The 26,323-nt window shown below is 46.8% G+C and overlaps 1 protein-coding gene across 1 annotated transcript in view; it reads left to right on the forward strand.

Annotated features, from left to right (window-relative positions):
• Positions 1 to 26,323, forward strand: part of RARG (retinoic acid receptor gamma) — a 138,328-nt gene that overhangs the window by 41,776 nt on the left and 70,229 nt on the right. Inside the window, exon 2 of the mRNA XM_084836674.1 lies at positions 15,506 to 15,851. Within this exon, the coding sequence (XP_084692800.1) occupies positions 15,677 to 15,851 (175 nt within the window). The 5' untranslated portion in view covers positions 15,506 to 15,676. The remainder of the gene's footprint in view (positions 1 to 15,505; positions 15,852 to 26,323) is intronic.

A 26,323-nucleotide genomic window follows, 5' to 3' on the forward strand; every position in this document is an offset into this window, starting at 1 on the left:
ATTTAGACCACGAAAAATCTTGTGGCACCTTAAAGACAAAAATATTTATTATGACATAAGCTTCCTGGGTTACAATCTACACTGGGACAAACTACTTGGGTGATGCTGTGGTGGACTTTTATGCTTTTCCCCCCATTTTGGTGTTTAGGGTGGCCAGATGTGAAAGAGGACAGGGCTCCTGCACCGTTAATAATTTGGCAGAAGAGGGAATTTTAGCAGGCGTTGCTTGAAAGTTGCAAGAGCCATGTCCTCTTTTCCATCTGCCCCCCCCCCCATGCTGTGTATAACCAAAAATACTTGATTTCCTACCTTTTTAATACTTTTTGTGATTGTGATCTTTTTACTGTGTTGGGCTTTTCTTTTCTTTTCTTTTTTCTTTTCATTCCTGCTTTCTTTTTTTAAAAAATAACCACATTGTGCATCTGACAAAATATGTCCTAGCTGTCATATGCCACAGCACCCCAATTCTTTCTGCTCTCCTCAGAAAGAATATGCTCCAGCTGTAATTTATATACACACAATTGCTTGTATACATCAAAGCTGCTGTCCTGTGCACAATCAAGCTGCTTAAGTCCCATTGATTTTGGCGGGATATAAGCAACCGAGCTGTATGCAATATGGCAGCAAAAATTTGCACTGCATGTGGAACACATCATACAGCTGTACCTTTTTAAGCTGCAGTCCATACCCACTTATCTGGGCATAAACCCTATTGAACTCAGTGGCACTTACTTCTGCATAGACATGTGTAGGATTGTGCTGTTTGTTGGTAGCCACCGTCTTCCTTGCTTTGGCACACTGAATTTTGTACAAGTGAAATTAGGGGGTAATGTTTGCATGACAAACTGAAAAATATAAAAATGAATAACACCCAATTGTATTTATTTAATTAATGTATGACCCGCCTTTCTACCAGGAAATGGCACTCAAGGTGGCTGCTTGTAGTAATTAAGGCTTCAGCTTTTCATTGGTAAATTAATCATCTCCTTGCTTTAGCTGATTAACTGGTGAGGGCTAATTTTAATTGGTGGGGTTGTACTTTGAGAACATATTGGCTTGCTTTCTGAAGCTACTTTGATTGTGGTGGGTTACTGTAAAAGGGAATGAAGAAGAATATTGTAAAGATGGCCTCTCGTGGTTGCATTCAGACCTATTGACAAACCATGATTTGCCCTGACATGAATGAGCAGTGGCAAGCCTTGAGTTCACATGCTTCCTCCTTCCCTTTCCCCTTCTTCCATAGACAGAAGAGGAGATTGGATGCTTAGTTTGCTGTTCATCCATATGCCACAAGCCAGGGTTTGTCAAGCCACAACTCGATTGTAATTTATGTTCCTGCTCTGCTGCATTTGGACACAATGACAAACTATGGCTTCCTGCTTCCCAGATGCAGAATCTTCTAGCCATTGCCTTATAACATCTGTTGAGCAACTTGTTGTACAGGTTGGCATCAGTTATCCATGTCTTCATTAAGGTTAGACTATTGCAATGCACCCTTCATGGGGCTACCCTTGAAGAGTGCCCGGAAGCTTCAACGGATGGAAAACACAGCAGCTAGGCTGCTAGCCAGTGCACGGCATCGTGATCACACCACTCCAATAATGAAAAACCTGCACTGGTTACCATTTGCTTTCTGGGCTCAATTCAAGGTGTTGGTTTTAACCTTTAAATATCTAAGGGTGCAATCCTATGTATGATTAGACAGAACAAAGTCCTACAACTGCCTAAACATGCGTAGGATTATGTCCTAAATGGCATAGGGCTTGGCTGTCTGAGGGACCACCTATCTCAGTATGAACCTGCTCAGTTTCCAAGATCACCAGGCCCCTTTGAAGACACTCGCCACTTGCAGAGGTGTGCTTGTTGAGCATGTAGGAAAGAGCTTCCTCCTATGTTGCTCCCAGACTCTGGAATGTTCTCCCTTTGGAGTTGTGACTGGCCCCCACTGTGTTCAGGAAGGGGGTCAAGACACATCATTTTAACCTCACTTTTTAAACTGTTGTTATGATTTTAAAGGTTGTTTTTAATGTTTTACTGTTTTTATTTGATTATGGTATTCATTTTTTGGAACACTTTGTTTACCGCCTTTGTTGGTTTCAGAAAGATGGTACAGAAATACAATAAATCAATCAGTCAATCAATCTGGGAGCTAGGTGGGGGTAGGTAGTATTAAAATGTTGAAATATTAGATCCCCCCCCCCAGTTTCTCCCCCAAAGCTTGCTTATGGGTACTGTGTGGATTCTAAATTGCTTTAACAATTGTGAATATGGAATCAAGCACCAGAAATAGTTTTAGATGAAAGACAAGGGGCTTGGAGCTGGAAGCCTTGGGTTTGGACCTCTGTTCATTGCTGGATTTCCTAGGGGGATTTGGCCCAGTCACACTGTTATCTCTCTCCTGTAAAATAAGGATAATTGACATGAACTTTACTGGATGTGGAATGAAAAATGGAATGGCAAAGCACTGCAGATATCATACAAATAGAGATGTTTAATAGCCAACCTTCCATTTCTAGCATCCTGGATAACTTATTCTCACCACAAAGTTAGAAAAATAATGCTCCCAGGAATGACCTCTTTGTAACCCGAAGGCCCAGAAATCATATTAAAAGAACTTCAGTTGTCCTAATATTATGATTTGGGGGATGTGGCCCAACTTTTGTGGTTGGCAACACCGTAGCTCACTCTTGAACAGAAACTAACAAATGTCTCAATGGGGTAGGCCAAATTTTCTTTTTAAAAGAGTTTAATTCTCCACTTAGGTGTCCAGTGTTGCTTTTCAAAAGGCTGTCGTTATGTTTGCCCTTGAAGGGCTTTTGCAAATTTTGAGTTAAAAAGGGGGTGGAGTCTTTTTTCTTTCTTTTTCCGTTTTGGTAAAACAAAAAACCCAACAAGAATTCATTCAATTGTGGGCACTGCAGACTATGGAAAATGTAGACCATGGCAGCTTAATTTCAGAGGCTTTCAGTGCCCCTGACCATGAGCAATGACTCCCTTGATGCTAATGTTTGTATATTCCTTATAAACACCTTTTACCATAACCTTTGCCCGCTAAGTGCCAAGTCAGTCTTTCACACAATCCTGTCATTGTATTGTTGTCCTTTTTCTCCTCTGGATTTTTTTTTTAAAGTAAAGTGGAAAATATATGTAGCTTTTTCCACCTTGGAATAATTTTTTTTTTAAAGCCATCAAACCCAACTGAATGGCTTCTATCCAAATCCAAATCCAACCCCCACCCCTACCCGGATCCCTTCCCTCAGTTCTTCACAAAACCATTTTTTTTCTCACCTCTCCTTCTATTGGGCCTCGGACTACTCCAGAGACACTGCAGACAGCAAAGGAAAGTTTAAGGGCTTCCCCCCCTTTCTCCCCCCCCTTTTTTTGATGAGGGGGTTAGGAATGTAGTGTGCTCAGTGTTCCCTTAGTGTCTGTGGCTGCCAGGATGCTTTGGATAGGAGAGCAAATTGAAATTATGGGTTATTATAACTAAGGAAGGGCTCTTTTTTGCATGAAAGAGCCCTGCATTCTTGAAACCGTAACTCAGAAGTACAGCGATTAAAAAATTATGCACACTGGATGAACGTGCAAAAGTGCATTATTTTCCTAATGTATTCCAGTTACCAAATTTTGGTGTAGCGGCTCAGTACTCTCATTAAAACCAACTGGAGTGTGTGTGGGGAGTGGGGAGGGAATGGGGCAGAGTTTGTAACTTTTTGGCAGGGATTTGGATTGTGGAGAAGAAGGGAGCCTGGGTAGACATGTGTAGGCAAAGTTGAGATGGAAGGAGACACGGAACCTCTCCATTTTAATCTGGAACAGATTACTGTGTGAGTCTTGCCACGGAGCGTCAGCTCAAGAGGGCTGCCTGGTCTGGTAGAAGGCGTGATTGGGCTTGGATCTGGAAGACTTTGGTCCAAGTCTGTGCTTAGCCTAGGATGTAAACAATCAGCCATTCAAGCCACCTGCTTGCCTAATGCTACATCAGAGTTACTGGGAAGCTGAAGACCCTTGGAGGAAGGGTGGGATTCATGTGTAAGATTTATCTAGTTATTACATTAATATCCACCCCACACTCCAAAAAGCTCCCTCCCCCATTCATCCTCCCACAACAACCCTGTGAAATAAGCCAGGCTTGTAACTTTTTGGTAGGGAAAGTGGAAAGAGATAGAGGTGGGGGGAGTGTGTGTGTGTGTATGTGTATGTGTATGTGTGTGACTGGCCCAGGATCACTCAGTGAGCTTAATGGCTGAGCCGGTATTTGAGGCAGATTCTCCCTGTTCTAAGTCCAATAGCTGAACCATATAAAGTGTAAAGACTTTTATATTGGCCATTAAAAAAAAATGCAGCTCCGCTGCTTAAGAACTTGGGGGCATCCCTGCTCTGAGAGCAACATGCCTTTGCCCTCTTGGCAGTGTAGATGCTGCACTCCACAAGCTCATGAGCCACACAAATTTGCGTTAAACTGAGGCTTCATAACTCATATTATGCCCTTTGGCAATTAACTGTATATGACGTTGCAATGATCTCTAGCAAAAGGGGCTCCAAAGTATATCGGATATTAGATGAAGTATGTCTACCAGTGGAATGGACACTATAAGATCCCTGCCTCATGTTCTTGTCTTGGCTACACTCTTGGGACCTATACATACTGTAGACATATGTCTGTTTTATATTGGTTTGATGTCCTGGAAATTTCGTTTCTGAGGGTCCCGAGAATTCTCTGCTGGAGATTGCTAGCCCCTCCTCCAGTCCCATTGCAGGGGTGAGGGTTCCCCAGAACAGGGAATGACTCTTAAAAGTCTGTAGTGTAACTACATCCTAGCACAGGGATAGGTAACGTGGTGCCCTCCAGAGGTGTTCAACCACAAATCCCATAATCCTTGACCATTGGCCATGCTGACTGGAGCTTCTGGGAGTTGTAGTCCAAAACATCTGGAGGGCACCAGGTTGCTCACCCCTGCTCTAGTGTAAGGCCTGAATAGTTACTTTCTAGCCTGCATGGACACTCACTGTCACAAGAGATGAGAACCCATGCATTCAGTTGAGTGGGGAGAAACCTTAAGGAAGAAAAAAGCTTGCCAGAAGTTCTGGCTCTTTTTTTCTGTTGACACCTTCCACCCCCCGCACGTGCCCGGGACATGAAAACCGATGTTGCACTCTCTCCTGTGCCTTCTGCCTAACCTGCCAGGACCTACATACACGGATCTCCATCCTGCCTTCAGTTTTCACAGAACCACCATGTCTGCTCCTCTGTAGAAAAGCTAGACATCTGCAGTTTCTCACAACCTCTTCCATACCACCCCTCTTTGCTTTTCTCCTCACCCCCTAGCCATGCCTCACCCCCACCCCACAGCAGAAAGTCTGGGTGCCCCATTTCTTTTTAACCCTGGTCAATTACAGTTTGCCTTTGAGTGCCTATTTCCATGTTCTGCCTTCTCCTCCTAGGCTGTGGGGTTCCTGAAGAAACCTTTGTGTGGGGAAAGCACAGGGGAACCGGAAATTTGGTTCAGTTGAAGGAAGGACCAGAAAGGAGCAGGGTGGTGTGTGTGTATGTGTGGGTGGGGGGAGGAATTTGGTATTCTACCAAAAATAAAGACTAGACAGATGTGTTGGTGCAGGGTGTCATTTTGAGGTTAGCGTGAGACGAATGCCAAAGTTCAGTCTGCTACCTCGCTTGGGCCAATACCATTCCTGGCCTCTGTTTCCCCTTTGCTTAAAAGTGTTAGCTTTTCACAGACAGAGACTGGCCATGCATGTGTGTGTGTGTGTGGGTGTGTGAACAAGCGAGCATGTGTGAGAGCAGCACCATAGAGAACACGATAATACAAAAAATCTTTTGAGATGAGAAGGCTCCAGGCTTCTGTGAGCTATCATGTTAGTTGTTCCAAAGAATGGTGTGTGTGTGTGTTTTTTTAAGCAGAACTGGTTTCTTAGAAACGTGGCCCCGCCCCACACCACAGAAATATGGAGACATAACCTCCTTTTGCCCATGAGGGCTAGGAACAATTAAGGAGCCTGGGAGAACATATGGGTTTCAGTGTCTCCATGTTGGATGTATCCCAAAGAAGAAGGAGCCCCATTAGAGTGACCTCCCAATGACCCCCACACTCCCATCCAGTGGTGGGGCAATCCAAGGGCCAGGTTCCCTCTAACGGTGAAGGGAATCGAACACATGCCTGGAATTAAGTTGAACTCCAAATGGTGTTTTGAGGGAGACAGGAGCCTCGGCTGGGGTTTTATTGATGTTGCCCATTTAAAAACATTCCCTTCTGTACCCCCCCCCCACACACACACACACAGAGCTCCACCTCTGCACCTCCTTGAGGCAACTGTGCCCCTCGAGCTTGCTGGCAGGAGCCCGGGCTGTTTTCTTTCAGTGGGTTTCTTTCCCGGTTTCTGTGTGCTTGGACACCTCGGCCTGACGGCGCGTTTATTTTTGGAACACGAGCTTCAAGAGGGGCCCTCACATATGGAAAAGTTTACGGAAATGAAGCCTTTAAGTTAGCTGCTCGCTTGAAATCTCGTGGCTTTAGCTGCTCAGGGCACTTGGCAGAACCCACGGCAGTGGGGAGGGGGTGTGGGGAGTGAGCCCAAGCCTCTGCCGTTTTAAAGGGGCCGAGCACAAAGCGTTGCCCCCGTGCTGGTGGGCTGATTTGGCTGGGGCAGATATGGTGCCAGAACCCAGGAACTGGTTCTACTGATTGACAAGAGTCTGGGGTCTTGGCTAGATAATTGACTGAGGGAACTGCTGCGTGAGGAAACTCCACATCACTGAAGTTTCAAAGGGTGTGCATTTTGTGTGTCTGTGTGTGTGTTCCTTGGTTTCACAGTAGTGGAGTATTTCTCTCTCCCCTCCACACCCCCGCCCCGGCAAACTGGCATTTTGTGGGAGAGCATTACTGAGGCAACTCATGCCTCTTCTGTGGTACTCTTGCTGCATTAGCCCCCTCAGATTGGCCTCATACTGGGGTGGAACCACATCCCAGTGGGAGAAGAAAAATGAAAGTCCGGGTGTGGGGGGAGAAAAAAAAACCTAAAGAGGGAACAGGGGCACAAGGCATGAAGCGGAGGCGAAAGTGTATGTGTGTGTGTGCACTCATTAAAAGAGGCTACGGGTACAGGGAGGGGAGAAGGTGAAGAATGAATGATGGGTTGGGGGTGGGGTAGGGGGTAGCTCTGAAAGCCAGAGACACAGAGTCGGCAGGCAGGAAAAGGCGCTGCCTGGGCTGTTGTAAATTAGGCCTGTGGTGTTGGGTTCCATGTGGAAGATGTGAGCTCACATTCTACCCCCAGGGTGGTACAGCCCCAGCCAAGCGCTGGCAGCAAGAACATAAGCTTCATTTATCTGGGAACCTGAAATGACTCTTGATTTAAATCATATGGTAAAAAGCACCCAAAGAAGAAAAAAAAACTTGCCTGCTTTTGGAGATGGTTCAAAAGGGAAAATACGCACACGCCCTCATGCAGAGAATTGCTTAAAGGGCCAGTATCTCCATTCCCAGTGTCCTAGGCAGGCTGGAAGCAGGGGGGCAAACTGAAGCCCAGCAGTTTGTTTTCAGCTGGATCTGGGGATTGGGGCTCATTCTGAAACAGTGGCTGGCTCTGAAATGATGAAACCAGACTCTAAATTGCCTTGGAGAGGAAGGACATAAGGGTAAAGAATTAAAAGAGGCATCAGACAAAGTGCGTAAAGCTGGTCTCTAAGGGACCATCTACCTAGAAGGGTGCCCTTAGCTGGCAGCCTGCTGCCAGTGGGTGAGGATTTAGATCTTTTTCCTGGGGGGGAAGTGTCATGTTTGTCGCTATGAACTGCATGTGTGCAGATCCCTAAAAATGCCAAAGGCAAAAGAAAATCTTGAAATGTAAACCCTAGTGCTTTGGGGGCAGGTAATTTTGGTTGCCAAATTCACTTGCTGCATGTGTGTGCTTGGGAGGGGGACTGTACAGAGGAGCCTTCGGTGGCCATCACAGGTGTTGTTTTTTTAAAGGTCTGCTAGGGAGGACTGCTTGGGCTGCCAAAATCATTGTAGTCTGCCCTCTACCACAGGGATGGGCAACTTGTGACCTTCCAGATGTTTTGGGCTATAACTCCTATCAGACCTAGCCACCATGGCCAAGGGTGAGAGATCATGGGAGGTGTAGGCCAAAACATCTGGAGGGCCACAAGTTGCCCATCCCTGTTCTTCTGTCTACCCCATGATACTTGCCTGGCTCTCTGCAGTCATAATATCCCATCTAGAGCTCAGTCTGAAACTCCCCCCCCCCCAGTGCCAACATTGATTCTTGAAAAACAGGAAGTAATGAGTACCCTTGATCATGTGCCGAGTGCATTTCCCTTACCATTGAGTAACCCCAACCAATCCCATGGGCATCTGGGATTTTAGGGCAGGATTTCCAAGTCAGGAGGCCTGCTTTCCAGGCAGGCTTCAGCACACCAACAACTTTTATTTTAGAAATTAATCACAGCTCATGTCCCTGCTGCTTTCCCTAGTAGGTTTGCTAACTTTTTTTTTTTACTGGCCTTGTGCCTGTGCCTTTAAAAGCATCCTCACATGCAGAAATTAAGCAAATGCCACTTTAAATGGTGTGGGAATAAGAGGCACAAAAAGCTTCATCTGCTAAATTCCAGTGTGTCTCAGGCTGCTGTTTACAGGCACAGTAGCAAGGCTGGTTTAAAAAAAAAAGTTGGCAATCCCAATTCTCAGGTTCCGTAAACCTATCCAGCTAGTTTTCCCCTAGGCAGTGCCTAGATTTCTTTGTATACAGGATGCCTGTTGCCTTATCTGCCTGCAGTGGTCCCCTCCCCAATATATGTGATCCCAACATTTCTTGAGCCAAGACTCCTTTTAGTGCCTCAAGACCCCTTGAGCTCCTTTTCTCATTATCAAGGAGAGGCAAGCCTACATTTTCACTCCCATTGCGTTGCATTCCATGTACAAGTTCAGGTCCAGCTCAGTGCCTCTGCCATCTTACAGTCTCCTCTGCCCATATGCTTTCTTCTAGGTGTGGGGTGTTGCAAGAAGTCCAGCCAACTGCAAGCCAAGCCAGAGGTGACATTTGTCACATAGTTTGCCCTTGCATAGTTGGTGCCAATGTGAGCTTTCTTCCCAGTGTGAGTATCAGGCACTGGGCGGTTGGAGGTGTCCTGACTGGGACCGCAGTGGGGGCAAAGGGTTAAAAAGCTCCCCTCCTCCTCCCACACCATGGTCCTGATTTGGTTCCACCACCACCCATGCACACACACCTGCTATTTGTGAAAAGAAAAGTTAGGGTGCAATCCTATGCATGTTTAGACAGAAAAAAGTCTTATAACTCACAACATGCCCCAGGCAGCATGGCTGACTGGGGAATGCTGGGAGCTGTAGGACTTTTTTCTGTCTAAGCACACATAGGATTGAGTCCTTAACTACACAAGGGCAAATGTCACATCTAGTCTGACCCTGAGTTTCTTCTCAGCATCTTGTCTCCTCTCACCATTTGTTTAATCCTGCTTTCCTCGCTTTTGGATACCTTCGCCTGAGGCCAAAATCACAGATGCATTGTAAGTATTGCTTGCAAGTCTCTCCTGCTTCAGATAATCTGCATTACCTCTGATCACAAGTTCTGCTTATCCTACTTTAAGTGTTACCACACAAACATAAGGAGCTGCCTTATACTGGGTCACACGATTGGTCCATCTCACCCAGTATTATATACTCTTACTGGCAGCAGCTCTTTAGAGCAGGGACAGCCTTAGGCTGAAGAGTGAACTGGGTGTGGAGTGCCTTTGGTGCCCCCACCACCTTGCAGATTGCTTTTTTTATTATTATTTATAGTATGTACAGCAGCCTTCCCCAACCTGGTGCCCTCCAGATGTTTGGGCCTTTAACTCCCATCAGCTCAATCCATGGCTTATGGTCAGGAATGGCATTGAACTGGAAATTTAAAAAGAAACATTCTTTAAAGCTAACTGGTGGAAGTTCATTTTTGCAGTTAGTACCCAGATGACCTGTAGAACTTTGAAAAAAAAAAAGGTTAAAGTCACTGCTTTTTTCTTTTGTTGTTTTGCTCGCTGCAGTCTGTACACTCAACAAACACTGAGTAACCAAGCTCAGCTCGGCGCCCCCTTCAGCCTGGTGCCCAGGGCAAGCACCCAGCTTGCTCGCACCTAAGGCCAGCCCTGCCTTAAACACTCTGGCTGACATCTTTCCCCTCACCTGCTGCCTGATTCTTTTAATTGGAGATGCCAGGGACTGAACCTGAGCTCAAGCTCTACCTATGAGCTGTGACATGGTTGATGACACTCTGATCGCATGTAACCCACTTGTCTGCATTAACTGCCCTGCTGCCATTTCCTTCAACATCTCTGATGAAACTGACATTGTTGGGGGATGTTATTCTTTAAATCCAAAGTATTATATTGACAGTAATGCTCTTTTGAAGGATACACACACAGACACACAACACAAACACTTACTGAAACTGACATGGATGGGGAAAGCCTTATCCATTTTACTAGCTTTTCCCCACCTTCAAAAGAGCATGTATATGTGCACCAGCCTTGGTGGAGAAGTAATATTTTAATTTTAAAACAACAACCCAGAACTTCCCTAACCTTGTCAGTGTCATGACAGTGGTTGGTTGTGCACCAGATTTCCAGGGTCATGGATAGTATTAACTAGTGCCATGCTTCACCTGTTAATAGTGATGAAAGAGACACTTCTATACAAGGACAAGTAGTTAAAATACCAAAAAAAAATAATAATAAGGTATTCCCCAAAGTGTACAACTCTATAGTAGGAAGAATGGTGGAGGGCTGAAAAATCTGAAAGATTGCATTCTCCATCTGAGCCTGCCCGGGTTTGAAGATCTTCTGGGGAGGTCCTTCTCATGGTCCTACCACCACCAGGGGGATGTTTCTGGGGACGTGAGAGAGGGCCTTCTCTGTGGCTGCTCTCAGGCTGTAGAACTCCCTGCCATGGGAGGCTAGTTTGTCCTTCCGCAGACAGGAAAGTAGGGATGTACGAAAGTGAATTACCTTTCCGTGGATTATGTTGATGGTGGGGGGGAGGCGTTCCGTCCCTCCCCCCGGAATCCTGGCCGGGGGGGGGAGGTGCTCCCCCCTGGAATCCTGGCTGGCTGGCTGTGCTCTGCAGCGATTCTGCGGAGCCGCCAGCCGGCTCCGCCAGCGGCCGGACATCCGGCCGCTGGCTAGCAGGGATGCAAATGGCGGCGGCCGTAGCCGCCGCCGTTTGCATCCCTGCAGCCAGCTGTGATAGGCTATGTAAATGTTTACGTAGCCTATCACGGCTGATTTAAAAAACAAACAAAACACGCGTGTACGCAAATGGCGGCGGCCATGGCCGCCGCCATTTGCATTCCCCTTATTTTGGCACGTCTTAGTCTATGTAAACATTTACGTAGACTAAGACGTGCCAAAATAAGGAACGCAAATGGCGGCGGCCATGGCTGCCGCCATTTGTGTACGCGCGTTTTTGTTTTTAAGTCAGCTGTGATAGGCTACGTAAACATTTACGTAGCCTATCACGGTGTTTTTTTAAAAATCTAGCCGTGATAGGCTACGTAAATCTTTACGTAGCCTATCACATTTTTTTTTTTAACCTGGAAATGGCGGTGGCGGCAGCCGGTTGGAAGACCGGCCGCCGCCGCCACACTGCCACTGGAGCCGCCACCAGAGCTGCCGCCGCCAGGAAGATCCGCCCAAGGTAAGTCTCGTCCCGAGGGGGCGGGCCATTCCGCCACCGATTTCGGGGGGCCGAATGCGCTGGCATTCGGCCTCCCCGAGATCCATGGCGGAACTTTCATACTTCCCTACAGGAAAGACATTTTTATTCAGGCAGGTCTTTGGCATGTAAGCTGGTCTGTTGCTGAAGGTTTTTTAATTGGTTGCATGCTGTCTATTTCTTTTATTGTTGTGTTTTTAATTGTGCTTTTAATTGATTGTTTTTTATGATTATTTTACATTATGTTTAATTTTAATCTTAGTTTTATTATTGTTAGCTGCTCTGAGCACCTTTTTTTGGTGGAAAGGTGGGATCGAAATTTAATAAATTTAAAACATTAAATAAATTTTTTAAATTGCTTCAGATAGAGCACCATCTGTTCATGGGAGACGTGGAAAGACTTTGAATGGGATTGCAAATCTAATCTACCTTCCTGCATGTCCATTTATCAATTATTTAAAAAGCTGGTACGAGCAGATTTAAAACTGCATTTCTGTCTCTTGAGCATGCACCCCATCTGGGTCAGAGGGCCTTGAAAGTGTTTATAAGTGGCATGTGTGAAACTGGTATAAAGCCCAGATAAGAGTGTTATTGCTTGTATCTTTTTTCCACCTTCAGAAGTTCACTGTTGAGGAACAGGGGGCCATGGTCTCCTGACTGGCATGTGCTGTGTATGTGGTACTGTTTTGGGCAGACCAGCCTACTCTGCTTCCTTTAGGAGGCAGATTGCTGGATCTGTCTTTCTACCACTTTGGAATCTTATCTGTATCCAGTCCTAGTCATTTTGTTTCCCTTCTGACAGATTCATCCCAAATGTTACTGAGTGTTAATTTCTTCACTTACTGATTTCTGTATAATGTCATTTTTTGCTGATAAAGGTGGCAGTCCTGTGCGCACTTGCTGCTGAGAGGAAGCCCCATTAAACACATTCTTAGTTACTTACGAAAAAACATGGATAAGACTGGGCTAAGAGAGAAGGAATGTTTAGGTTTGAAAGTGTTGAACTACTAGATTAGCTCTGGGCCCTTGCAGGAATGCAGTACCTCCTATAGGTTGATGAAAGTGAGCAGCTTATGTTTTTCTAGGATTCAGTTGCTAGTGTGTAAATATTAAAATGTTCATGGGCTCAACCCAGAGGTTTAGCGTGTACTTTTCATCTTTTAATACCAAGTAACATGTCAGTCCGTTTTGACTTTTGGCACCGGTTTTAGGGATGTGATCTTAATTAATTCAAATATTAAAATAGCTGCGCTAGGTGGACTATATTATCAAGGTAAGAACTTAAGAACATAAGAAGAGTCACGCTGGATCAGACCAAGGGTCCATTTAGTCCAGCATTGTGTTCACACAGTGGCCAACCAGCTGTTGACCAGGAAACCACAAGCAGGACATGAGTGCGTCAGCAGTGCCTCCTGCCCATGTTCCCCAGCAACTGGTGTACATAGGCATACTGCCTGTGGTACTGGAGGTAGCACATAGCCATCAGGACTAGTAGCCATTGATAGCCTTTTCCTCCAGGAATTTGTCTAACCCCCATTTAAAGCCGTCCAAGTTGGTGGCCATCACCACATTTTGTGCAAATTAATTCCATAGTTTAACTATGCGCTGTGTGAAGAAGTCCTGCCTTTTATCTGTCCTGAATCTCCCACCAATCAGCTTCAAGGTGGGCCAGAGTGTGGGTGAATCATGAATGTGATGATATGATAAGGTGCTGGGAAGTAGCTGCCTTAGGCTTAGTTCAGGAGGAAAAACATATATCCACCTCTCTTTACCATAGCTCAGAGGTAAAGCACTTGCTTTACCCGTGTTCAATCCCAGGCATTTCCAGTTAAAGCAGGGATGGGGAATGTGTGGCCCTCCAGATGCTGCTGGACTGCAAGTCCCATCCGCTCTAGCCAGGATTGCCAATGGGGAGGGATGTGGGAGCTGCAGTCCAACAACATCTGGAGTGTCATCTTCTATATACTATTACCCTGCAAGTGTCTGGTGTTTCCAGTGGAGGGAAATATGTTCTTCGGGATTAGAGACTGATATATTCGTTCCATGTTCCTTATACTTGGGCCAGTCTTCCTCTTTGTTGTCTAGCTACTTCCTTGCCCTCCTCAAAGCTCCTCTTAATGCCTTTCCTGAATCACCTTAGCCTCAACTTGTGTGTAATTCCATTCCCACCTGACTCTCCTAAGAGAGAGTGGGACAGCTAAACTTGGACTGTTATGGACTACAGATGTTGCTTCTATAGCAGAACACCCATGAATTCACTTTTGTCACTGAGATAGTCAAAGCAGGCCTGAAATACCAGCTCGCAGCAGGCACAACTGGCTATGCAGAGGGTGCCAGGATACCTTCAGCTCTGGGCAGAGCAGGGAATTTCTGGCCTATATTTACCAAACATAACAACCAAATGTGGGCCCATGCATTATGAGGTATTGTTGTTATGTTTTTATTGTATTTTAATGTGTTTTATTATTTTAATCTATTCTAAATTGTTTTTGTAAGCTGCCTTGAGTGCCATTTTTTTGGTAGAAAGGCAGGGTATACATCAAATAAATAATAAAATAATAAAAATAATCATGGCCATCATCATGACAGGCAGGCAGTGGAGAGGGGCTCCTTAGGTAACAGGGACGGTTAGCCCTCCCCGCCCCCCCCCCGCCCCCATGGGTAATTGAGCCTCTTGGGTTCTGTCACAGGCAAGGGACAGGTTTTGCCCCCACCACAAGAGTGTGCACCCAAGAATAGCCATTTTTCCCCATGGACAGAGTGGATGGGGGGAAGGTCTGATCAAGGGGTAATGTTGGGATGAGGGATGCACCTGGAGAAGAGCTGTAGCTCCGTGGTAGAGCACCTGCTTTGCATGCAAAAAGTCCCAGGTCCAATCCCCGGCTTCTCCAGCTAGGGATGGGAAAGCCTCCTATCTGAAACCTTTTGGAGATGCTGCCAGTCAGCACTGAAGATGATACTTGGTTAGATGGACCAGTGGCCTGACTTGATATAAAATAGCGTCCTATGTTCCAGTGTCTACTACCTGCCCCTGGTTTCTTGGGAGGGAGGTGATGGAGAAGCAGGTTTTCCCCTCCACCAACCATCTTGCTGATTGCAGTCCATTTCCTTTGTCCAGTAGAAATCAGTGGGTGCCATTGAGCAGTGCCAGCTCCAGGTTTTGGATAGCCCTTGGGCAAGACACCTTCAATGGGCCCTGTTCCTCAGCGAGTCTACTTTCTCACTGCCATTGGCACCAGTTGCTCTTGCTCCATATCCTCTGTCTCTTCGTTGCTACTGCTTGCATGCTTGACAGGCAGAAAGCCTGTGAGAAAGTAGGCAGTGGCTGAGGGTGGCCCATGCTGGGAGTGGCCCTTGGCAGGTGCCCAGCCATGCTTACCCTTAACCAGTCCTGCCTCTTACCTGCATAGCCCTTCCTCTTCCTCTGTGGACCTTTGCCCTGAGTCATGGATTGTCATACTAGTGTAACAAGGTGTCAAGCCTTGTTGCCTTGCTCCCACTCACTCTGTTCTCCCTCTCCTGCCTCTTCGTCCCCTGCTCCAGCTCCTTCTCCCACCCCTGTTTCCAAGTGACTGGGGAGGAGAGGCAATATGTCTCTGATGCATTGGGTTTCTCTCCCCTACCTCCTGAAGCTGTTTTCTCAGCTCCTGTCTCTTGCTCTCAACTGTACAAGATGGTGATAGAGAAACAGAATATTCGGTACTGATTCTCTTTAATTTATATATCTATATCTAGCTAGATGATACTAATGTCAGATCATGTGCTTCTTCTTCCCCATGCAGGACTGCAACAGGAAAGAGAAAGGAGAGAAAAGACACCTTTTCCTAGGGCTGAATCTTTGTACGGTCCCCAGCCATGGAACCATCTTCCTGGAGCAGTGACAGCACAACCCAGATCTTCTAAGGAGACCCTTGACTCTCCCTTGGGAGCCTGTTTCCCCAGTGCCCTCAGCCATGGCAGGAAACAAGGAGAGGGGCTGCTCTGGTGGAACTCCCCTGGCTCACGTGAATGGCTTCCCTCCTGCTGTATACCCCTTCCCTTTCCCCAATCCACACTTCGAGGTGCTCACCAATGGAGGCTACTTCCGGAGCTATCCTACTGACCTGCCCAAGGAAATGGCATCACTGTGTGAGTTTCAAGGAAGAAAGAGATGGCTGGGGGTGGCAGGTGGGTTTTGTGTGGAGGGTTGGGGCTCTGTGCTGGAATGGTATGGATGTCAGGCTGAGCTGTGATGCTCCAAGCTCATTCCAGCAAGGGGGGTGTCATTTGCTTTGAGTGCTTCACAAAGGTGGTGAAATGGATGAAATGGGGAGAGTAGGAGCACCGGGTGATCTGTGGCAAGTGATGACCACTTCAGCCACATAGAGACGCTGCTGGGTGCGGATTAGTTTCTGTCCTAGCTCCCAGGCTGGCTTTCCTGCACCATACCAGTGCTAGCAAACTTTCTAGGCACTGGGATTCATTGGCTGAATGTTCACAAGCTGATACCGGGTTAGTATAGTATCCCTGATAGGAATGCCCCTGGCCTGAAGTGAGTAAAAGTTTTGAACCTGAACTGTGGTCCAAACCCCATCTTCATTAAGGACTACTTCAGGTCTCAATTCAGGGTCAGGAACCTGTGCATAAAATGGCTATAAGAAAGCCATTTTAATGATGGAGACAACACCTCCAAAATACTTCACATCCTAAGGGTATTATAGGAGAGATGAAACAGTATCTGAACTTGGCAGCGAAGGCTTTGTGCAGATGGACTCCTATCTTGGGCTTCTTACCCTATTTAACATTTTGTTTAGTGCCAACATTGCATTAGGTCATGGGTGGGCAACTTGTGGCCCTCCAAATGTTTTGTCCTACAAACACCATCAGCCCTAGCCACCATAGCCAATGGTGAGGGATGTTGGGAGTCGTAGGCCGGAATATCTGGAGGGTCACAAGTTCTCCACTCCTGTGTTAGGTGCTGTACAGATGAAAGAAATCACATAGTTCCTGTTCAGAGGGTCTATATTCTTAAGGGTGATTCACATGAATATAGAGAAGTCACTAGGAGTTGACCTTTGGGAGAAGACTTCCACAGGGCAAAGTAGCCTTGAGGGTGATCTGACGTATGTCAGGATGGTGCCTTATCTCAACTTGGAAAAGCTTTAGTCTGTGGGTTGAGCAAGAAGTTAATGAATCTGTGGTCTGAACGTATTAACTGAGCTATTCACTAGCACTTTGAATTGTGCCTGGAAGCTAGCAGGCACCCATTAGCTGGAGCTTCTGAACAATCTTCAAGGGCAGTCCCACATAGAGCCCATTGCAGCTGTCAGTCCTAGAGTTTACCAAACCATGAATTGCCAGGACCCTAGCAAACCATCAGGGAGCAGATTTAAATATGGGCAGGCCTTGCAAGACTCATTATGGAAGCAATGTTGGTGTAAGTGTGTTTGTAGCACTGCATAGCAAAATGACTTAAAAATGGCAAGACCTCTGCACAGTCTGCCACAACCTAATATAAAAATCTTAGTAGCCAAAAGCTGTGTGTGACTCTTAGATGCATTCTGGTGCCTAGTATAGCTGGCTGACAAACTAAACTTAGTTGTCCCTGAATAGCGATGGACTGCAATCTGACATGCCGATTATACCAGTACTGGGCACTGAGAGTTGAACGGGAGTTTGGATGCTGGGTACTGTGGGAAGACAGAGACTCTTTGAGTTCAGAATTATTACCAGATTGACCCCCTAGGAGGCTGGAGCCACTGAAACCTGAACACAGAAGGTAGTATTCAATGGTGTCCCAGCACTAGCACTAATGATATTGTGCTAGTGTGAACTAAGGCTTGTGCAATGTAACCAGTGCAACAAGGAAAAGCAGTAATTTGGCAGCATGGTGGCAAAAAGTGGTGATTTTTCTTAAAACAAGGTGTGCGGGGAACCTGCCATATTGCAATTTTCACAAGGCCATTCAGTTATGTCAGAATTCAAGGGGGAAAGCACCCACCCACAATAACGCTGCTATTTATCATGCCATTGAAAAAATGAGCGATTTCCAGGACATGGGTGTGTGTGCGTACAGAAGAGCATTCCATCACATGGATATTTGGGGAGAAATTCACTGTGGGTGGAGTGAATCTGCCCACACAATGCTCTTGACTTGGAATGAGGCTTTTCAGGAAGCTATTCTTGGATGGACCCCCTGGGTGGAGAGGGCTGGGAGACAGAGACACACACTTGGCCTTAGCTTTTTATTTTTAGGGGATCTTGCATCACCCTTTAGGAGTTTCTCTGTTCCATTCTCACTGAGGGGCTTGCAGGGGAATGTCCTTATTGTGAAGGCACTGAAAATAACCTCTGTGTGTGAGTGAGCGTGTGTGTGTGTGTATTTCTGCACATTGTGCCTTGACCTCATGTTGGCACTTTTGTCCTGGGGTGCAAGGGATGTTGTGCCTAGGGCTTGCTGGGTGTGGGTCTTCCTGGCTCCTACCGGGTTCTGTGCTCTGCTCTCCACACTTTGGGGCATGTCCCGGCCGCTCTGCCCTATCCCGCCCCAGGGTGTGCCCAGGCTCTGTGCCAGACCTCCAGGCTCTGCTTGGCTCTGCTCCTCCCTCCTGCCAATGCAGGGACTGGAGCCCTACATGCTTTCTTGGGTGCGGGTTCTGACATGCCAAAGCAGCGTCCCCACGCTGAAGGGCTGTCAGTCATTCGTGCCTCCAGCTCACTGTGTGTCTCTACAGCTTCAGGGCTGTGCAGATGTAATCCTACGTGTGTCTGGCCCTTGCCTCAATGGGGCTACCTGGAAAGAAGGGATGCCCAGGGAACAAGGGTTGTGCCCCTTGCTTTCGCTTCCTGTACTCTGCTGTACTCTGGGCCCTTCAGTTTTTGGTTTATTCGTGGTATTCTAAAGCTTCAGCCCCAGAATCTCCTCCCCTCCACCTCTCCCAACAGTGCTTCTATCTTTGCAGATCTTCTGTTGCTTCAGCTTTGCCAACAGCAGTTCATTCCGTTGTCCTCCAGACACCACTATTGCTATTGCATGTTGGTGTGTGTCTCGCTTGTCCACCAGGGGGCACGTGACTCAGCCAGATTCAGGTTTCAGTTCAGTTCAATTATGCTGCACTGGAGCTTGTTAAGTTCCTTCTGAAGTTATCTTTCATTGGCACTTCACACATAAGGCATAAATTGGCTTTGCTTTAAAATCTTCTCCTAGCCCTGATGTAAAACTTAAACCGACTGCAATGTACATTTTTAATTTCACTTCCAAATTCTCTCCTGCCTTAACAGCATTTGTTTGTGACATACACACACAAAATCTCAAGAGGGGCTCAAATGTGCTTTTAGGCTCAACCTAACGCTGTAGAATTCTTTCATTCATTCTAGCTCTAATCCATTTTGAAATCCAGGGCAGGCAAACTTGATAGAAAATCATAAAGAATCATTTCAAAACCCAGCAATCTGAAACCAGCATAAAAGTGAACCTCAGAACAACTCTTACAGAGCTCCAAATACTTTCCAAAAGGGGCTTTTATTTTACATTCCTCAAAGAAAAGACCCAGAGATTGATCTAGCTGCATCTTTTGAGGAGGGAGGTCTGCAGTTGGGGTGCCAAGAATGAGAAGGTCTTGTACCTTGGCCTTGTTGGCTTAAACTTGTGCTAGCAGGGCCTCTCTTTCCAATCTAAGAGGGTAGGGAGGAGTCTTTGGAAAGAGATGTTCCCTTGAGTTACCAGGACCCAAGCCATTTTAGGGCTTTGAAGGTCAAAGCCAGCACCTTGAACTGGGCTCAAACAAATGAGTAGCCAATGCAGAACTTCCACTGTGGTTTAATGTGCTCCCTGTGGCTAACCCCAGATACTAATCAAGCTGCATCACTCTGTATTAATCAAAGATGCTGAACCATCTTCCCCAGGTAGAGAGGGCATTACAGTAGTCCAGATGAGAAGTTATCAGCGCATGAATGAGAGAGAAGCCAGTTCCATGAGTGCCACCTCTTTTGAAGCTGGTAAAATGCAGACCTGGCCACCTCTGTCTGCTGTGAATGCAGGAGCACTCCCAAGATACATACCTCCTCTTTTTCACAACTGGAAAAATTTCAGTTCCTGGGTCAAGAGAACCACCAGTTCTCAACATGTCAGCCTTTTCCGTGTTCAGCTTCAACCCGATATTCTGCATCCATCCCATAATGTTCTTCAGACATCTGTTCCAGGTTGTTACCATTGATCCTGGATCCAAGGAGAATGAAAAACAGAGCTGGATGTTGTCAGCATACTGATGCTGCTGTATTCCAGAGTGAGTCCTTTGGACAATTTCAACCAGTGGTTGCATACAGATACAGCTGACCCCTGAAGGATGCCACACAGTAATAATTTCTGTGGGACAGAGGCGCTGTCTCCTAATGGTACTGTTGAGACAGGGAAGAATGGAACTCCTACAGAGCAAATCCCTCTCCCTGCTCAGACACTCAGCCTAACATGACCATCCACTGCAGTTTGGTGGCCGATGGTATCAATGGTTCAGTTTCATGTCACTGTCTCTCATTTGCTACCTCTTTGAGAAATACTCAGGTACCATGCTACTGGTTTACAGTGAAGGTAGCAGATTCCTTAAGGTGGGTTTTTGCAAACTTCTGTTTTATAAAACTAATGAAATGGCCATGATTATAATGGATGGTGTGTGTATGTGTGTTTGGGTAGGGAGGGTCAGTATACTGGGCAGAAGGTAGATCCCCAGTTGTTTAGGACTTCAGCTCCCAGAAGCTCCTATGAACAATGTCAGGAATGCTTGGAGTCGAAGCACAAAACAATAATTGTCCTCTCTTTCGGTCCAGAGGTTTTGGCATACAGCTCCCATAATCCCTCACCATTGGTTCTGCTGGCTAGAGCTGATGGGAGTTGTAGGCCAGAACATCCAGAGGGCCACAAGCTGCCCACCCCTACTTTGGATTTTCGGGTTCAGACATATGTATTATTTTACAATAACGGGGTCAGGAGTGGGTAATGTTGGCAGTGGTAAAATATTTTACAAGGATGTAAGAAAGAAGGCAGAACACTTAAATGGACTTGCCTCTTACATCAGGGATGTTCATTAGTGCGTCATGATGGTTTCTCTTGTCAACCAGAGAGAGGACAAGAAAAATGGATTCATGTGACAGGGTGCAGAATTCCCAACTAACCATTAGAGTGGTTCTGCTCTGATGCAAAAGGCTGCTGAGAAGATTTCCCCCGAACCTGTTCTTGAACAACCTTTGCCAGGCTTTAGTTAGGGGATCTTCTGTCTTAAAGGCAGGGAATGGACCTTACAATGCATTTGATCACCGCCAAATCTATCGTTCTACTGTGGGCAGTGTTTTGTGCGCGTATCTGCGCGAGCAAATGGAGTTATAGCCGTTCTCCCTCTGGTGGATGTTGATGGAACAACCGAGTTGTGTAGTTGGACGGCTGATGTGGTTCTCGGTCTCGGGGGCGGGAGCTGCTCTGCCTGCTGCAGTATCTCTTAGGAAACCAGAAGCAAAGAAAGAGATGGCTCTTGTACCATTAGCAGCACAACAAAATGCAGATGCAGGTTTTCTCACTTCTGTTGTGTCAAGCTGCACCTGCTAAACATTTTTCTTCTGCGTTTCTTTCAAAAATTGTTTAAAAGAGTCCTCTTTTTGCATCTGGTCACCCTAAGCCAGCGTGGTGTAGGAGAGCCAGCGTGGTATAGTGGTTAGAGGGTTGGACTGGGACTTGGGTGATCTGGGTTCCAGTCCCCACTCGACCGTGAAGCTCACTGGGTGACTTTGGGCCAGTCACTGTCTCTCAGCCTAACTTACCTCACAGGGTTGTTGTGAGGATAAAATGTTGAGGATGAGGGCTATGTAAGTTGCCTTGAGTTCCTTGCAAGAGGGAAAAAGGCGGGATATAAATGTAATAATAACTAAAATAAAAATAAAGTCTTAACATGGCAGGAATGACCCACTGCAAGCATTCACTGCCCCATACGCCAAAGTGCTTTGCTCTCTTTGTTCCTGGAGTAGAGAGCCTCTTTCAGCCCAAGGGCCAAATTTAGTTTTGGAGAAGCTCTTGGGGGCCGCATTCCAGTGGCGGGTGGTGCCAAAGGCAGGGACCCCCCCATACAAAAAACATCCGCATACAGGAGCTTAAAGCTCTTTCTGCCAGTAACTAAGCCTTAGGAGAGGCATTTTAGAATGGGGGGGGGGGACAGCACGAAGGCCAAGAAACCAACAAATGGTTAGTGGTCAGTGGCCGTGTGATGGGGGTGGGGCCAGGGGAAGGGTGTGTGGTCAACCAGTGACTCTCAGACAGCTGGATTTAGGACCTGGGGGGGGGGGCATATTTAGTCCCTGAACCTGAGCTCCCCAGCCCTGTCATCAGCCCTGAAACCTTTTGTTTAGGATGCTTTATCCTGCTCTCATAGGGCTGCCTGGTTGTCACCTGGAGCAAGAAGCCAGTGAGGCAGCCTGCCTTGTTCTGCCCTTGCAGGCCTGTGTTTTTCCAGGCCTATTATGTGGACTCCTGGAGAGGGAGAGCTTCAGGTTGCATCCCAGCGATCCACAATGTAGCTTTATGTTTCCTTGGGCAGCAGGAGATGGGGGAGCTCTGGCTGCTTCTGCCTGCTCTGCCTCTGGTCTTGTCAGTCAGCCCCCTCCTCTTTTTCCTGTGCACCACAGCTGGAGCCCAGCTTGTTACAGCAGGTGAGGCGAGGGGAGAACACATGGGGGGAGCCTGACTGCCCTCCCTCCTGGTGCACTGGGGAATTTAAATGTATAGGGCAGATTTCTGGGTTACAGCCTGGCACCGGGATGCTCTCTTGCTCTCCTGCAACCTGCGTGGTTGTAAAGGAAAAGCACAGGACCAGTATGGGCAGAGCAAGGGAATCTGTATGGCTGGCTTCTTGCACTCACTGTGCATGTGGGGATGTCTTAGCTATCTTTTCTTCTTATCTCTTTGCTTGGAGCACTTCCATGGTGCTTATGATGATGATGATTTATATCTCAAAGTATTTAAAATATATCTCTAAGTGGCATCTCTCATAGCAAGCTATTGTCCTACTTGAGGACCATGAGTGTCTGCACAAGCCCCCAAATGGCAGCATCCCATCCAGATTCTGCATCAACGGACTACATCTCCTGTGACAAAGCTGCCTTGTGGCAGCAGCGCATCATGCCCAGGGCTTTGCATGTCCTTGAATTGTGCCAAAGTGCAGCATCTATACAGAACGCAGCATAAGATCGTTTATGGGCAAGGCCTTGTAATATCTCAGAACTTGGAGATCAGAGAGCACAGGTTTCCAGTGGTTTGGGGATGGGGGCACCAATGTCCTGCAAGGCTCTTTGGCCCTCTCTGTGGCTGCTGGAGGCAGAATAATAATAACAACAACAACAACAATAGTTGTTGTTGTTATTATTATTATTTATTACATTTCTATACCACCCCAAATGATGCAGAATGTGCAAATTAGAACCATTTTGCATATTGCATACAGGTTACAAAATTCAGCTTTTCTTGGTTGCAAAATTTGGTTCCTTGGCATTTGATTCCTCTTTTTTAAAAAACTGCAGAGTCAGTAAACACATGCCAGTCTTTTTCAAAGGCTTCCCTTTCTCTGCATCATGTATTAGCTAGACATCTGCTCTTCTTCCTGGCTTGGCTCTTACCCTTCTCTGTTCTTATCCACATATACTCCATGAGCCTCAGCACAACACCCTTCTTTCTGCTTAGGGCCCTTTCACTTTGGGGTGGGAGAGTATCCTTTTGTCACAAGTGACAGTGCAAGAAAGGGGAAAAAAGCCATTTTTAACTAGCACTTGGCTCAGGACACGTACAGCAACAAGGGGTAGGTGGGCCAAACGTTTGTTTATCTGTTGCAGGGACCGGGAGCCTTCAGAACATGGCCCAAATACTGTCCGCTGGAGGGCCTGTCAGCTTCCCTGCTGCCCATAACGCTGACCAGTGTTTGGAGATGGTGGATTTCCCCTCTTCCCTCCCACGCTGTCATGAGGCTTTTTTAAACGCCTCCATTAGTGCCATTGGAGGCTTTAAAAAGCCATATTGCAGCATGGGGGGCATGGGGGGGGGTCACTGCTGGAGACAAAGTGGCTAATTGTCCCATCCCCAATGCTGCAATCCCCCCCACTGAAAAATCACCCCTCACCCACTGCAATCATGCTTTTTAAAAGCCTCCACTAGCAGCAATGGAGGCTTTTCAGACAGCATATTATTATTATTATATATAAAATTTATTACATGCCTTTCCCTAAAAACGACTCAAGGCATCTTACTGCAGTGGGAGAGGGGTGATGTTTCTGTGTGTGTGTGTGTGTGTGTGTGAGAGAGAGAGAGAGAGAGAGAGAGAGATATTTTCTTTGTGTGAGTGTGTGTCAGTGAATGGGGTCTGGGCAAGCACATTGGGCCCACATGTCAGCAGTGGGGTGACCACTTTGGGGCATGGTCCCACACACTGCAGACATGCGTCCTCCAACTTGCTTGCCCAGAGCCAATTTGGCCGAAAAAGGTTCCCTGCCGCTGATTTATTGGGCGGGCTGCCATGATGCCTAGTGTGTCTGGAGATGTGGATAGCACAGGGTTTCATTTAAAGTGTTATTTCAGTTTTACCTCCAGGGCTCATTCCCTAGAAAGCATGAGGTGAAAAGAAAGAGAGTGCCTCTCAGCATGTGAAAAGTGCTTCTCCACCATCACTGAGTAACCACAGTCGGGCCTCGCATATGTGGAGTAAGGAGTAAAGCTTCCAGGGCCAGACAGCAAGGCTTCCAGAGCAATTTGAGCCCTCGGTAACTGAGCTTTCAGAAACCAAGCACAGTGCTCCTCTCCCCGATTTCCCATCTAGCAGAGACATCTGAGGCACAGGGTTGTGCTGGCTCCTGAAGCTGCTAAGCCCTTCTTGTGGCAGGGCCCCCGTTATGAGCGCTGAGGCCTACTTTGGCCTGCACTGCCTGGAATGAATTGGGACTCCCTCCTGGCCAGCTGAATGAGCTGGCAGGGTGGCTGGAAATAATTATTTCATCTGGAAGGAGAGAGCAAGGCCCATGCAAAAAGGGAGCGGTGCTGCTGTCTGTTCCTCTCCCTACTCAGCCCCCTCCCATCTTTCCTCTCTCACGCCTCTTGCTCTTGAGCCGGCCTCCTTGGTCCTCCGAAGGTGAACTGAAGTCTGAAGAATCCATGCTAAAATGTCTCTGTTCTCCCATACCTCAGACTGAAGTGGGAAGGAGTCCTGGATTGCAAGAGCAAAATGAGAAGCGTTTGGGGAATCGGGGGAGAATTCCTGGTTTCTATCCTGAACAATCCCATACAGTTTTGCCCCCTGCAGCAGCCGTCACCTTTTACCCACTTAGATCCCATTCCCCGCACATAATAGGAACTAGGAATTTGGAGTCCTGGCTCCCGATCTGTCTGCTCTCAAGAGTTTGTACGGATGTTCCATTTTTCTGGAGCAAAATGGAAAATGTTCTCTTTAAAGCCAAACTGCATGTTAGCATAGCTGATCCTCTTTCATTGCAAAACACCCTAAGGGGAGGCACTTTGTAGCAGAGAAGAGGTAGGAAGAAATGGGTGCTTCAACTCTTCCCTTGCCAGCCGCTTCTTCCCCAAAGCCCTTCTCAGCTGCTCCCCCCACCCCAGACCTGTATTTGCAAGGTGAACATGGTTCTAAAACGCTAGTGGGGGCAAAAGCATCTGGGGCAGGGGGAGTTTCAGGAAAAAATGGCTGGCAGAGGCAGGTCTAAGTACCACCTTCCCCGTGTCCTTTCTCCTCTGCAAAGCTCCTCCTCCCATTTGTGCTTTGCAGTGGAAAAGGGCTCTTGGGCTAAGGTTGCACAAGGCTGCCCAGCAGTGTGTAGTTTTGCTGTTATTGCTGAGTTGGTGTGTTGCATCCAGTACTGCAGCAAGAACCACAAATCCTTATAAATGGAAAGGGAAAAGCTTTCTTGTGATGGAAGAAAAATGGGGGAGGAGGGAGAGGTGTCTACTTCAATGTTGGAGAGATGGAATGCATATATTTCAACAATAAATCCAATATAAAAAAGAAAGGTTTTGAAAAGGGCAGGATGTTAGGAGAAGGGATAGCCCATCTGGCATCTTCTATGATTAATAAAGGTCCATATGAGAATTCCATCTGGTAATGTGCGGAAATGCTTACTCCAGAAAGAACAAACAAACATAAATTGAAAGCAAAATAAACTCTAATAATGTATCACGGGGTGAAGGCCTGTGTGCCTTGCTATTAGTGATGGCATGGGCACTATCCAGTAGCTCCTTGTGTCAGCCACACAGCCATTTGACACAGTGAACTAGCAGTGTGGGGGACTAGCTGCATGGGGGGAAAGTTTCACTTTTAACCAGCAGCATCAGCGTACCATCTAAAATGTAGGAAGATATGTATACATTTGAAAAATGTGCACAAATATATTTTAATCAATGGGAAAACAATGTGTACATTTCAAAGATGCGCACAGTTGATTGCACATTTTTTAAAAACGCAAGAAAATATGCATGGATTTTCATGCAAAAAGAAAAAAACAAAGCTTGCAATCTGATCCGGACTTGAGTTGGAACGAGCTTTGAGATGGAAGTCGAACAACTTTGGCAAGCTCGAGTTTTGCTGATTTGC

This window comes from Heloderma suspectum, chromosome 2, assembly GCF_057233095.1.
Source record: "Heloderma suspectum isolate Gila_16-S chromosome 2, 16-S_ref, whole genome shotgun sequence".
Classification (NCBI taxonomy): Eukaryota; Metazoa; Chordata; class Lepidosauria; order Squamata; family Helodermatidae; genus Heloderma; species Heloderma suspectum.